Genomic DNA, 15,396 nt, shown 5'->3' with positions numbered 1-15,396 from the left:
CACTCCATCCCCATACCACTCCAGCTCCCAGCTACACATGCTCCCCCTGAGAGCTCACCACTCTCCTTGACAAGTGCCAATCCCTGCTATTCCCTCAGCAGGAACATACAATTTGAACACAACACAGCAAGTGGTAAAAAAATCCTACTTTGTCCTTCTCTCCCTAAAGCCTCAGGTTTTTTGCTCAAGGAAGCAACATGACAAAAACAATACAAAATCAGTACAAGAAAGAAATGAAGTTATTAAAAATACGTATCCAACAAATAGCTAAGTGAATTACCACATGGGATATGAGCACTAACCTGGCTTCCTAATAAGAAAGGAAAAAGCACTCCACCAAATTAATTTCCATTATACTGTGCATGTGACACCTGTTTCTGCACCACAAAGAAATCCATCTCCAACAGATTTTGACCAAGTATGGTATAAGTAACTCCCTCAAGTTATAAATAATTTATCAACTCCATTAAAACAGGTGGCTGGGGAAGGTACAAAGAACCCATTAATGGTCCCAGCAGAGGTCAAGGCTGAAGCACAAGTTAAAACAGACGAAGAACCCAGATATCCACATTATTCTCGTAGGTACTTGCCAAGGGACAGCAAGTCCCACCAGATGACACCACTATATGAAAACATTCCTTTTTTCTCTTGCAGAAGATGCTATCTTTGTATTTAAACAGCAACCAAAAAAAAAAAAAAAGAAAGCAAAACCATCTCCTGTACACTAATTTTATTTTTGTTTTTTTCCTATGCCATAATTAAACTCTTCTTACCCCCAACTCTTGATTTGATCTTACCTGCATCACAGATGAACTGGTCTTATTAACTGGTCAAAACCAGCTGCTGAGGTAACAGCTTGCTCTGTCTGTACAGTCACTCCCCTTAGACAGGCAGACACTATACGCACATGCTTTACAGACTGCCCAGAATATTCTTTTTCCTTTCCATTGCTTGCTCATTAATTGCCTCAAGTAGAATTTTTACCATAAGGTTTTATATTTTAATACTTATACATACAAAACCCGCTAAGTAAATTACATTAAATAAAAATACAATTTCCTTCCTCCCTAGAAGGCTTTAAAAAAATATTAAATCCTCCAAGGATTAAGGCCTCTGTCCTATAGATGCAGTACCCATCAGCTTGCAAGAGTTCCATTTGCCTTTCTGAACCGATCAGAGCAAATTCCATAAGGCACCAGGGTCCTTCTTTCCATCTGGGTGATGGTGGGTGGAAATAAGCATTTCCAGAGCTACTTCTTCAGGGGTGATGAATTTCTCTCCAGCATTTATTTTAGCAGCTGTTTTCTCTTTTTCAGAAGTGCATCTCGAAGAGCCAGCTAAACATGAAACAAGAGGAGAACACTCAGGTAAGGAGCATAACTGAGACAGCACTATCACATCAACAACTCTTTTCAATTTCTTTAGCCTCTGATAAAAACACTAAGAGCTCATCAGCTCCAACTGGGAGCAGCAAGGCAAATGATAACAATGATACTGGCAGAAACACAGGGGTTATTTAAGCTAAACTCCACAGTACAATTAAAGAGCTGAGCATTACCAAATCCTGTACAATGAAAAAAATCAGAACAAACTGTTCTTCCACTGACTCATTTCAGTCAGAAGAGATCAAGAAAAAACTTCAGCTGAGAGGTAAGTAAAAATGGTATTTTGTGAACAAGTACTACACAACTTCTTTCCAAGGGAGAAGGAGGAATTTTTACAAGTGCCATTATCCCTCTAAAGAGATATTTCTGAGCTTCAGACATGTTTTAGCTAGTAAAGGAACTGGCTCTGGACTAGAGTTAAAAGGCCATTTTATCTTACCACCAGAAAGTGCAGCAGAATGTAGCACCATACAGCTATGGTTCTCCAACCCACTCAAAACAGTTACTTCCAAATTATGGTTATCAGCCTGGTGCTGTAGCCTAACTTTGGTGGGAAAAAATATGAATGAAGGCTTCTTTTACTGTTCAGCAGTTACATTTTAATTCAAAACATTAATAAGAAATAGGGACAAAATCCTTTAAGATGCTTTTTAAAGTAACTGAGCCAAGTATAAGAATAACTGTAAACAGCAGCTTCTTTACAGTGCCTTCTTTACAGTAGGTTGTTAGATTGTTCACTAACAACCTACTTTGTGTGTTTTGAGAGCTGGTTTCATGTTGTCAGCCTTCATTAAGGGGAGGCAGAATGATACCAAATAAAAAACTACAGAGGATAGTAGTCCATATCTTCCTGCTCAACAGAAAAATGTCAGATATTCTCTACTGAGTCAACAAAGAGTTCCCATCTTGCCATTCCTAAGGCAAGTAACTGCAGGCAAATATACATTATCCAAATGGTATAATCCTGGAAAGAAGTCAGTTTGCTCAAGAAGCATCTGAACACTAGCACCAAACAGGATCTAGCAAGAAAAAACACACAAACTAAAGCACTGGATTATTCTACAAGATTTTCTTGGAACACGTTTGGATGAGTTTAGTAAAACCTTGTAAAACCATAGCCTGGCAGGGGCTTCACCACTGAGAGCAGCATTAGTCTGAAACTACTGTTAAACTGAAGTAATTTTTTTCTAAACAGCCGTTTCAAGCAGCTAATAAATAGCATTTGCATCTGTTGCTCAGAACGTTGGTGACAAGCTATTAGATCACCTCGAGGCCAGGACAGATGAGTCCATGATACAATAACAAGAGAAAGGTCAGACTAGGGAGAGTGAACAAACACACTAAAAGCCTCTCCTGAGAATTTCTCCACAACAGAGAAACATTCATTTACTGGATTATAGACAGTTCAAATACAACCTTCTTTAACTGATAGCAAGGAAAGCAAAGCCTTCCTAACCTACACTTGATTCTCCAACAGGGCTTGCATCTCAAAGCACGTGAGAGAGGAGCTCAACAAAAGCATTCTTCACCACAATCTCCAAAGTAGCTCTTCCTTCCCTGGGGTAGGACTCAGGGAAGCCAAACCATAGGCTTTCCCTGAGTTACAACAATAACACCCCAGGACAGACGGTAGACAGCACCACACCTGCATTCTGAGTTTCTGTTCACACTGCGCCATCCATCCCCAACATGAAACACTACCTGTTTCTCCCTAAAGGAACGCTTGTTCTTGGTCCGGACACTATGGCTGTATCTCATCATCATGAAGTTCTTGTTCTTTTGTTTTTCCTTGTTGGAAGAGCTGGCAAATGGGTTGATTCTGGTTTTCTTTTTCACAAATTCTTTTCTGTCTGTTTTTCCAGCCTAGAATAGACAGTGTAATAGAATAACAGGGGGTCATTTTCCTTGCCCTACAATCAACATCAGCTGCCTGATGGTAACAGGTTCTATGGCAACAACAACAAATCTGCATTCAGGATGACACTGTTGATACATGCCTTCACCCATGCTAGCTGTATTCATTAGGTCACAGAGAAAATTGGATCTGTTTGTATCTTCATGGTCATCTGTGACCAGCAAGAAGATATTTATTTGCTACAGCAAAGATATAACAGCAAAGAACCTAACAAATCATCTCTCAAAACCCACATGGCAGCTGGGCACCCATCTTAGATATGCAACCCCCACATTTCCTCCTGCACAAGACAAACAAACCCAAACCAGAAATACATGACACAGAACGTCCCAGTTCCTCACCTTTGCAGTTGCCAGTCTGGTCTCCTTGTCTGACTTGGGCTTCTTATGCAGATGTTCAATATCTCTCAGTGAAAGCAACTCCCCCCTATACACACAAATCCAGTAAAATGTCACCACACCAAACTTCATCTGGCAAGGAAAACAAGATGCCCTCCTCACCCTTTGTCTCTCAGCCATCTTAGACCACTGTCTTACCATGAATTTAGACAGAAACTAGAGGGAACAAACTTCTTGTTCCCTTCAGGCTGTTCCTGATGTGTGGGATATCCATTACAAAAGTCACCCATTTTTATTTTTTCAGTCTGCTTTTTTCATGAAGTTTAAGAAACACTGAATATATAACCATGCAGCTACTGCTACAAAAAAAAAAAAAAAAACCCAAACAAAAACAACCCTCTCATGCCTCTTGGTCTGAACAAGTCAAACAGTCTCAGACCTTCCACAGACTCCTCATGTCTTTTCTCCCAGATAGAAGCAAACCCCCAGCCCAGGGTCCATTCTAGGCTCTGGCTGCTGGCTGTCACTAGGTAACACTGATCAACAGCAGAGCTCTGTGCCTTGCTACAATGAAAAGCTGCATCACTAGAGGATAGGTAAGAAAAAGCACCCATCAGCCCATATCCTACCTGCCCTCTTCCTCCTCTTCATCATCTATTTCAATATATTTCCGCTTTGCAGCTTTGCCAGGTGCAGAATTGAGTTCTTTGGAAAGCTGGGCAAGACGTATTTTCTTGAAGTCTTCCTGAGTTAGCAGCCTGCTTGTACTGACTGCTGCAGCTTTGGCTTTTCGTTCCTCTATGGGCATGCTTTTCACCTGTTCTGCCTTTGGAAAACAGAAAAGCACAAAACAATCATTCAGAGCTTTGAAAACCACTCCTGTGCCACAATCCATTATCCTTGCCTCCCAAATACACATTATGGAGGCAAACACAAGTGCAATATTTTTAGGAAATGCTACAACCAGATGTCAGGATTTTTCCTAGTCTCATATCCAACATCCAGGGTCTGAATAAAGTACAAAACCAACAGCTTTTGGGAGTAAAAGCTCTCATCTGATTATGACAGCTCTGAAAGTATTTAGCCCTGAGACAGAACTCCCTGTTCTTCCCTCCCACCCTAACAACTTCAGGAGCAGTGCTAACCAGCACTTCAGCCTTGCTGCTTCTGGACAGCTCACTCTGAGGGCCTGTGTAGGTATTGGAGAAGAGCCACATCAGTGTGAGAGGATTTGGTGTGTGATAAACAAGACTCATTTGTATTTGGCATAGAAAAGACTTGGAACTCACTACTTGTTGCTGCTCTTCATCTGAGGAGTGATGCACATCAATCCATTCTCCATCTTCATTGTCCTCCTCCTCACTCATACTAGCACTTTCCCAGCCATCTGCTCAGGGAACAAGTAGAGAGCTGTTAATACAAACTCACCTTAACTACCCAGATGGTCAATAACTGATGCTTGGATCACCTGCTCTTGCTGCCTTTGATTTATTTCACCCATCTCCCAACTGCATTTTGCCCAGGGACATGATCCATGCTATGTTCTGCAAAGCTCAATTTTCATCTCAAGGTCAAGACCCCAAAAAAGTGCATTTGGGACAGCCTGAAGCACCACAGGTGTTTACAGATGCTAATTACACCCTCAGTAATAGTGTTCCCCACTCCCTGCCACCTAAATCAAGAGAAGTAATATCATTTATGGCTGGGTTAGTTACAACAGTGTAAGCATTGCTCTTCACCACACTTCTGGCTGATGTGCTGAAGTTATCAGCTTCAGCAACCAAGCACAATGTTACAGTGATCAATATGCAGCATGTCCCATCAGGGCACTCATTCCTCCAGCACAGCTCCTGCAACTCAGACTTGATTCACCAAACTCTGCCTTGCTTTTCAAGGCTCCTGCATCTCTTTTCCCCAATGCTGGCAGAGGTTCCAGGGTGTGTAAAGCATTTACAGAGGACGTGAATGAACTAAGCCAAATATTATATCCAAGTACTGTTTTGATGTTCTATAATATTCAAAAGGTTTTACTTAAGAGAAGCCGAACGTCAAGTTCACAGCTGTACTGTCTGTCCCTCTGCTTTCCCATCTCCGTGTGTATCATACAAAGCAACACAGTACCAAACCCCACTGACAAACTGCACTTGTGCAAGTCAAGGCACAGGACAGAAGCAAATGAAATACACAAACACCAGGTTCCATGTCCACATAAAATCTTAGTGACAGTGATGCCCAAATAAGAATTTCCAAAGAAAAAAGCCCAACCTTCCTCTTGGGTTCCTCCCTTTTCCTTTTGATCCTCAACCTCCAGTACTTCTGCTCCTGGAATGTAATCTTTGGCATCCAGTTCTCCATACTCATGAATCCTGGCTTCCACTGAGGCTTCAGTAGGCTTACCCTGTATATTAACAAAACACACATAAAGCAAAATGCTATTTTAACGCCCACCAATCCATAAAAATATCTCAGGGAACAGGAGGGTGTGGGTCCAAAGACCTTTCTTTACTTCACAAGGCCGAGTTTAATTACTCCAGTTGAATGAACCTTAGAAAATGGTTGAACTTCTGGAACATGGTCTAACCACGAGTTACATGAATCTGAACTAAGGAAATGTGGAAATAGCAGCACACCATGTCCAAAGGCAGCAGGCAGAGGAAGAACACAAGCTTGGCTCTGCCTCCTCAAGAGGATACTGAGACCCATTCTCAATTTCTGAGCAGTTTTTAGTGAATGCAGCACACATGAAATACTTACCCTGAACTTCTTGTGCAACATCTCTGGATTCAGAGAGCGGAACAGGTGTATCAGAGTTCTTGCAGACATCATCACATCTACTCAGAAAATGAGAGAGTCAGGAAAAAAGCAGAACTCTGAGCAAACCAAAAGCCCACACAAATCACCAGCATTTATAGCCTACTCACATTTTCTCTGAGGTTATGGCTCCCTCTGATTTCTCTGGTATAGAACACAGCACCTCCTTAGGGCTAACTATTCTTCACAATCCCTTTGCTTGCTTTTTTTTGTCTATTAGTCCCCCTGTTATAACTACCCTTGGCTGTTTTGTCTCCCATGCATACACTCTCCAAATAGAGAACTGTGACCCAAACACTGAAAAATGGTTTCAGCCCATAAAAAACTATTAGCACAGCACTATCATGAAGGCTGTAACTAAGAAAAGTAGTTTAAAGTCATTCATGTAACACTTACTTTTATTTTTATGAGTCTTGTACTGAACAAGGTCATGGAGCAGATCTTCAGTCATAGCTAATGGACATCTTGCACTGATTTCTTTTATTGCGTTGATCCTAAAAAATCAGGAAAGAATTATTTTCTCAATACTAGTTCAGAGAAAATGACACTTACAGATTGAATTACCCAAAACTTCAAGAACCTTATACAGCATTTATATAACATTTGGTGAGAAAGGAGAAAATCATCATAAAATACTCCCAATAAAAATACAAAAAGTTGAAGCTGAAATACTTTTTACTCAAGCAGCTTCTTGAAAGCATAGTACCAGTGACAGGAAAAAGTTGCAAGTGGTTTAAAAGAATATATATTTTACCACATTTGGAGTTTGATGTTACTCATTCAATTCTCTACCCACCCTACAGTCATGACCTCCCCAGAATTCTTGTCTGTGACAAAGTTGTTGGCAATGGTCATCAACACTGACTGGATAATCTGAAACCAAGAAAAAAAAAAAAACCCACATTTGATGAAAACTTAACACACCTAGATTTTATTAACAGACAGATCCTTTTTCATAGAAAGACACATCAGGACATGCCAGTACAGCCTACAAATATTTTCTAAACAAAAATTTTCTTGCAGAAAATAAGACAAACATTTTTTTTTCCCTTTATGAAACAGTCCCTTGGAACTTGCAAAAATAGTTGAAATTACCACAAGCTTTTCCAAACAATCTAACCAATTCCCTTTCCCCCTCCCCACACACACACTCAGTTGCACTTCCATGCTGGCCTGCTGCCCATTGAACATCAAACACAGGTGGAACACTGACCTCAGGTGGTACCAGCTGATGTGAAGCCTGTGCAGCAAACAGAAGAATCTTTGTCACTTCTGGAAGAAAAGCAAGAAGATGCCAAAATATATTGCTGCAGCTTGCTCCAGCCAATAAACACATGCCCCCAAAACTCAACAAGCTGCTCCATCAGTCCCAAAGCTATTCAGCCTGAAGTTCTTTGGGACAACTATTTCTCCTCTCCCACCAAGCATCAGAAACTCCTCTAGCCTCCCCCCAGCAGCAATAGCGAGTTAAAGCAAAAGGACATGCTCCAGGACTAGAATCAAACACCAGTAAATGGAAGCGGCATAAGGCAATCACACTTAGCTCAGCTAGTCAGGATTAGGGACTCAGATTTCTTTTATTCCTTTGCTGGAGCTTCTCAAATCCTCCAGTAAGGAGCCCTGAGCGCACACAGCCTCCACAGGAGACCAAAGCACTTGGCACTTCTGGCAGTCAGGGACTTTTACTTCCTTTGTCCATACTCTGGACTACTCCCACTTCCCACCAATCCACTGCTACCTGCCCATTTTCAGCACCGCTTCCATGAAGTGACTGTACATGAGATATGGACTGTGAGTACCTAGAGTAGCTACTTACCCCTCTGATGGGGCTGGAGGAACCTCTGAACAAAGGGGTAGAAATTAAAAAGAAAAAGCTGCAAGACAAATTGCAACACATTATCTTCTTGTGCTTGAACTTGACATCACCTTCAAAAGCTGATACATTGTTTTACAATCTCATTCTATAGTGCGCTCTCCAAATGCCTTAGATTTTACAGCATGATGCTGTCTCCTATGTTGAGTTTGGTATTTGTGGGACAAGGAAATTAATTGTACCAAGATAAAAACTGCTGCAGTCTCTCTGCACCTAGTCCTTGCCAATGAAATCCTTACATCCTCTGAAACTTCCCAATTTGGACTAGTCTACTCTTGACTTAATCCAGTGCAAATATTTTATCACTGGGCAGTCTGCACAAACCCCTGGAAGTGCTGGAGCTGCCAGCTTTGCTCTTGTTCAGCACCACCTGGCTGACAACACAGTGGTCAGCATGACCAGCTTCCCAGGAAGGTCTTGGATGAGCCAAGTTCTCTATTCTTTAGGGACTGCTCAGCTATTCCAGACCAACAGCTTTCTCTATCAGAGCTCACTTAACACAACAAAAAGTCTGTACCATTGTGCCATTCCATGAAGCCCACTGACAACTCCCTGACCATCCCTATGCACTTCTTGACATACAGAAAAATTATACCTCATTTTCCAGAGGCACAGGGCCAGAACATGCCCACATGCAAACCAGGTTGGCTACCAACAACCCACCATAACATGATCCAAGTACATACCTCATGTATTCCAACCAGCCTGGATATTAGGTCCATGAGCATCATCTTCACTTCAAATCGCTCCTTGCAATTCTCCAGCTGCTTCAGCAGTTTCTCAGCAAAGTCTAGAAGAAGCAAAAATGGATTTTCAGTAGACTGAAAGAGCACCACACAGACCTCAAATGGAATTAGGGTCAAAATAGGCAGTTTGACTTGTTCTTATTTCTAAGAACAGTGCCATTTCACAGAACAAATTAAGATGACTAAAGCACTTATTCCAATGGGCTGTTTTACTTCTCATATGCCTAAGGGCCTGCTGTGCACAGGTTCAGCAGAGGGAACTACAGACATTCCCCAACATCATAAGCACAGGATCAGCATAGAAAACTAGATTTCTAGATATATTTTGAGTTGATCTGAGAAAACAAAGTCCCCAGAAGTTCACTAGAACAGACTAAGACCAAACCAAATGTTGTTAGACAAGTACATTTTAACAGGGGCTAAGCCAGAGCAGTTACAGTAGATCAACTATTCCCTGTTCACCCAATTACTGCCTTCACACATACAAGAGAGGCAGACAGCCATGCCCTGATCCATAGAAGCCCAAAACAGATGGTGTAATATTCCTCCTTCCTTGTCTCACTGCCTACATGTGCTCCTCTACAACAAGCAAAACAGGACTGATCTATCAAAGTGCAGTGAAACCCTGGAGTAAAAACACATTCCAAGTGTCACATCTACACCTACTTATCACTTGGGTTCTCCTTGGCAGAGCTGTGTGCAAGCTTCCCTATCTGGGATAAATATAAATTGCACTAAGAAAATTCACTGCACACTCACCTTGGGGATCATGAATCAAGTGAATGGCAGAAAAGTTGAACACCTCTGGCTTGCTCTTCTTTTTCTGCTTCTGCATAGAAACAAGAGTGAGAGACATTTTTCTCTTTCTGTGAGTAAAGTGCTTCAGTTTCAAGGTTGCTGTCAAAAGACTGCTGCCTCTTCAAAAGGATTTTTAAAACGATCTCTGGATTCTAAAAACATATCCCTGTTTTCAACCACACAGGATTATCTCCCACTAGCTAAACAAGCAGGGCAACAACAGGACTTCTGTAGTAGAAGGATTAAGCCAAGATAATGGCAAGTCAGACAGCCCTCTCCTCACCTTGAGGACCTTCATGGCTTTCTCCAGTTTCTTCTTGCGCTTGGTGGTTTTCTTGTTGGTTGCATAGCGCATCATCAGATCCCTGGCTGTGGGACCATCATCCTTGGGGAGGGAAAACAACACTCGGGTAATACAGGCTTAAAATTGCAATCAGGGCAACAAACCAGCAATATTTTTCAAGACCACATACTCAAAAACTCTCCCCCTTCCTAAATGTTACCACACATAGGTGCCAGCATTTAAATAAAAAGCAAAAGAGCTCTTGGCATTTATCTTTTAACAGACAGCAAAAACATCCTGCTATCACTTAGGGCCTTCTGTCAGACACTGAAATGGTTTGTGAAGCACAGAGACATATGGAGAAAACTAGACAGGACAGTAAGTAACACAGAGGCAGCCAGACTGGCAGAGCCAGAGTCACCAAGGTGACAGAAGTATTATGGGGTCTGAAGAACAGAGAAGGGAATATTTGATCACAACACCCACCTCAGACTCTGAGTCACTATCTTGTTTCTCATCTTCATCTTTCCCAAGGAAGAACTTCAAACTAGCAACTAACACCTGAAACAAAGTGAGTTCGTGTGGGACAAGCTGACAGTTTACAACCATCCTACATCCACACCTTAAGCAGTACAAAGATTTAGCCAGATTTTTAACCAGCATGGATCTGAGCAGAAAACAAACCAAATTACAGCCTGAAAGCCACAAGTTTTAAAGACCCAGACAGTTTTAACCACCCATCATCACTCAGAGCCGCTTAGAACCAAAGAGCATCTGAGCTTTCACAATGCCTGGAGCAAATACAAACATGCCAATTGTCTTTTTATCATCCTGCAAAACCACTTCGATGCTCCACATCGACATTGTCAGGAGGCCCTACACAGGTGAGAGCCAAAATGATACTCAGAACTCTAAACTTGCATTAATTCAGATGGTTTTGCTGGTTAGATTTTTCATTTTGGTTGGCTGACTTTCATTGACTGGAACCACTTTTGCACCTTCACAGGGTAAAAACTTGTCTCAAGCCATAATACAAGTTTTTAAAGCCTCCAGAGCCAACACAGAAGGCCCAATATTCAGTCAGACCCCAGGCAGGACAGCTGCTCTCCTCATTAGATCAAAGCCTCACAGTGCAGGTATTAAGGAGGTGATATTCTGACATTCTCTTCTGACTATCAGTGAAAAGAGCATCCATGCTCCCCACACCAGTCTACACTTGTTACAAGATAAGCCGCCAAGCTCTGCCTCCATTTATGAGTAGTGTTTTGAAAATTAAACAAACAACAGACAAATCAGCAACGTTTGTTTGGAATAAGAACATATTAAGTCACATCCACATGAGAAAGGTAGCGAGGTAACATCCAGTGTATCAAGTAGTTTCTGTTCTCACCTTGGTCACTTTGGAAAAGCAGGCAGTTGTAATGACATTGACTGTCTTGGCATCATTCCTAGAATAAAACAAATCACATCCTTTATTTCAAGTCTGGCAATTTCACATGGTTCTCAGAAAATCAGTTCTCTTCAAATATTCAATTTAAGTTACTCATTTCACACAAGATAGTATTTATTCTCAGATAAATTCCTTGGCATAAGTTACAGCCCCACTGGGCCACAATTAGAAAACCGATTTAAGTCACTGTACCCTGCATTATGTTCTAGACTATGTGCCACAAATGATGGCCATGTGCCTCAATAAATGTCAAACCAACTCAAGCCTGCCAGACCCACCAAATATTCCTTCTGTAAAGCTCTATCATCACATCCAGAGATATCTTGGCAGCAGTGGGATTGCTGTCTCTCAACATTGTATACATGAAGTTCTGCAGTGCCTAAAAATGTTGAAAACATGTTGTTAGAGGTCCTCCACAACAGCAGGAAGTCAGTTCAAAACACACATGAAAGCCAAAGCACTTACCGTGTTCACTTTATTGTTTTTGTGTTTAGCATTGACATTCTTGATGTCCGTCACAATGTGAGTGTACAAGGTCTGCAAGTGGAGAGATGACAGGGAGTAACACAGACAACACTGTGCCCAAGCACTGACATGAGACCAGCTGACCACCAATGAGAACACCAGTTAGAGCAGGAAAAAACCCAAAAAGTTACCCTGCGAAGTCTCATGTATTTGAAAATTATACTGAATTCACACTACAGCAAGACAGGACAAAGAACAGCAACACACACGGCTTAAAAATCCTACCCCTGCTTCATTCAGGCCTGTTCTGACAGCCAGGTTTTTCACTGGCAAACACACCCAAACAGGACAAGCCTACAACCTGCAATGGCAAGGTGTGTACAGCAGCAGAACTCAGTTATTGGTCCAACACAGAGCTGGAGCGCTTCCTCCAGAACTGACTGCTGAAACAGCTGAACTATTTTAAACTCTAATTTCATAACCAAGCAGGGAACAGCTGCCTATTACGGCATTACCTCTGGCAAGCTGGTCAAATGCCACTGGAAATTAAGACTTTTGTCAGCACACTTACCTGTCGTAGCAGCTTATCATGACACCGCAGCAGTTGAAAGAAGAGCTCCAGCAAACTCGTGGGATTTATTAGATTCTTGTTTCTCAAAAGGATCAGAGCCTTACAGAAGGTCTGTAAGAGAACCCAAATTTCACATTCCTCTCCAGCTTCCTTCTATTGACACGCAAAGCTCAAGCTCTCAGCTCGCACAAAGGACATATTGAGGCACAAGCCAAGGGTGTGCCCAAGCCGCGGATCTCACCATGCGCAGGTCGGGGTCCAGGACCGTGTGGTGGTAGGAAAGCAGCTCCTTCAGCTGCTGCGGGAAGTTGGCCATGTGCTCAGGGTAGCAGTGGGCAACCTGCAAGGGACAGGGCAAGTGAACGCTCTAGAGCGCACCTGGGGTCACCTCACACGCCTGGCAAGGTGTCCGCAATCAGTAATGTTTAATTGTTTGTATAACAAAACAGTCACTGAAGCCGGCACCAAGCACAGGCTGCCACAGCCGCTGGCTCAGGGCAAGCTCTGGCTCAGGGCTGAGGGCCGGCGGCTCACCTGCGCCAGGAACATCAGCAGTTCGGCCAGCTCCTTACTCGGCTTGTCCGGCTGGAAGGTGAAGATCTCCACATGGGACTGGTAGTGGTGGTACTGCTGCAGGAACTGCGCACAGGGAACAGCGGCAGCTGAGCACCACCCGTCCGTACCCAGCCCCGCGCCCGTCCCGCAGCCCGCCCCAGCCTCCCCAAAGCCCAGCCCCGATGCGCACCTCCTCCGTGTAGGAGGTGGGGTCGCGCTTGATGAGGTTCTGCAGCTGGGGCAGGTTGCTGGGCAGTTTGTTGCCCTGGCGGCCCGACATGGCTGCCGGCACCAGCACCGCACCACGCGAAAGCTCAGCTGGCCGCCGCCATGTTGGCCCGCCCCCGACGGCCAGCGGCGAGGGACACACTTCCGCGCTCGGCGTCCCCTGCCGGCGGGGAGCTGTCCCCATGCCAGGGAAAAGCGGCTCCTCGCTGGCATCGCTGCCCTTGGGACAAAGGCTGCGGGCAGCTCTGCGGGTTAAACGCAGCGCGAGTCAGGGGATTGAGCAGAGCTGCCGCCCCCGCAGCTTCCCCATGGATTTCTCCTCATCACTTCGGCCTTGCTACTCCAGCACAGCTCTTGCTCTCCTCCCTTCCTAGCTGTTTTAAGGGAACATGCTTCACAATACATCTCAATCATTATGGAAGCAGTCAGCCATAGATGGGAATCCTGAGTGAGAAAAAACGTTGCTTCTAGTTTAGTTTAGTTCTAACATTTAGTCTAAGTTTAGCTTTTGATCAAGATAACAGAAAGCTGATCTCTTTCTTTGCATAACTTATACTTCCTTTAGGCAGCTGCTTATTTACACTGTAGAAAGAAATTGTTTTTCCTTGATACAGTGTACTTAGCAAACAGAAGTAAATAACTCCTCAAATTTATAACAAATGCTCGTAATATACAGCCAGACAACGTGTATCAGGATAGTATTGGGGCTTAAACATGGCAAAAACCATTAATATAGCATCTCATTTTACATCACCATGTCTCCCACTGAAAGGCTTTTCACTGTGTTGGTAAGAATCTCAGAGCCAGCTGCAACCACCTAAGCACATATCTGCTAGTGGGTTGCCAATGGCAACTACCTGAACGTAGCAGCTCAGGTGAGTTCGGGCTTTCGTGTACCTATTAAAGCAAGAAGAGCACATCTTCTTCTACATACCTATGCAGCTACCAAAAAAACTGGCTTTATTATCACTTGGAGCACAAAATGACTGCAAAGGTAAGAGAAAAACCTGTTACCAACTGCATAGAGCAAAAGCAAGCTCTCCATCACCTAAAGAGTTAAGTGAACACGTAACATGTTTCCCTTGCCAGCTATTAGTTTTGTTCATTAGCATCTGGACCTGCTTACCCTGTGCTTTCAGGCAGCTTTACTTTATCGAAGACTCCACCACAGCCCTTAAATAAGCCAGCCAAAGAACTCACTTGATTCTACACCCTCATTGGTCCACCCTTATCTCAGCACCCTGAGCTCAAAGTTTTGCAAAAGCAAAATGTCACTACACAGGCCTTATTAACCTACAAAAACCAGAAAAATAGTCAAACTTGACACTAAACTGCTCTAACACAATTAAGTCACTGACTGACTACAGCATAACACAGTAAAAGTGAGGAATAGCTGCACTGCTTCAAAAAGGCATGGAGCAAAACAGCCTTACCTATACTCCAGGGTAAAACACTAAATATTTATTATCTCTGCAGAAGCAGGACTATTACTTTGATTTCTACAAAGGCTATTAAGAAGGTTAAACAAACAAACCAATTCAGTTTCACTACATACAAAAAAAAATCATCTTCCTAAACAATTTTTCCTCATCTAATATTAAAATATGCATTCTTAAACAATGAACACATAATAGAATATTCCCTATAGTGCCTTTAATGAAAAAAATCCAAATTTATGGGCCTCTTAGTGAAGTTTTTACTTAGGAAGCCACAAAAGTTAGCTCACTATGAAAGTTATTATCTATTTTCTGCAGTAGAAAGACTTATAAAATTAGCTTTTGTAATTAATCTGACTTTCAGCTCACATTAAAAAAAAACACAAAAGCAAAAAAACCACTCTACTAAACACACACCTCAAAAGTTGCCTTAGTACAATCCTTATTACTCCCCCAGAAAAATTTTACAACCGCAAATTGGGCCGTGGTGTGAGCATTTATACACCAATCCAGTGGTCTCCTGCACACTGATTGGTCTGATT

General features: G+C 42.7%; 1 protein-coding gene across 1 annotated transcript; it reads right to left on the bottom strand.

Moving 5' to 3' along the window:
* Positions 1-715: 715 nt before the first annotated feature.
* On the bottom strand, positions 716-13,552 carry SDAD1 (SDA1 domain containing 1). Its single transcript, XM_085057737.1, has 22 exons — positions 13,381-13,552; positions 13,170-13,274; positions 12,877-12,975; positions 12,636-12,746; positions 12,065-12,136; positions 11,878-11,978; positions 11,540-11,597; positions 10,636-10,710; positions 10,150-10,251; positions 9,828-9,897; positions 9,009-9,112; positions 8,266-8,323; positions 7,663-7,721; positions 7,246-7,322; positions 6,846-6,943; positions 6,393-6,469; positions 5,904-6,036; positions 4,928-5,025; positions 4,268-4,464; positions 3,642-3,726; positions 3,087-3,248; positions 716-1,337 (listed from the first exon to the last, which is right to left on the bottom strand). The coding sequence occupies exons 1-22, from the start codon at positions 13,468-13,470 to the stop codon at positions 1,287-1,289; spliced, it is 2,082 nt and encodes a 693-aa protein (XP_084913863.1). The 5' UTR covers positions 13,471-13,552; the 3' UTR covers positions 716-1,286.
* Between the last annotated feature and the right edge of the window lie 1,844 nt (positions 13,553-15,396).

The sequence above is a fragment of the Lichenostomus cassidix genome, chromosome 4, assembly GCF_008360975.1.
Source record: "Lichenostomus cassidix isolate B80296 chromosome 4, HeHo_3.0, whole genome shotgun sequence".
Lineage (NCBI taxonomy): Eukaryota > Metazoa > Chordata > Aves > Passeriformes > Meliphagidae > Lichenostomus > Lichenostomus cassidix.
Note: the sequence above shows the minus strand (reverse complement) of the source record. Positions and strands in the feature narration are given on the sequence as shown.

Bases quoted from the DNA above. Each gene is read 5' to 3' on its own strand.
- SDAD1 (XM_085057737.1), bottom strand. From the start codon at position 13,470: ATGTCGGGCCGCCAGGGCAACAAACTGCCCAGCAACCTGCCCCAGCTG. The intron at 4,465-4,927 runs GTGAGTTCCAAG...TGTTTTCCAAAG, and splicing joins ATGAAGAGCAGCAACAAGTA to GCAGAACAGGTGAAAAGCAT. The intron at 3,727-4,267 runs GTAGGATATGGG...TTGTGTGTATAG, and splicing joins GAAGAGGAGGAAGAGGGCAG to GGGGGAGTTGCTTTCACTGA.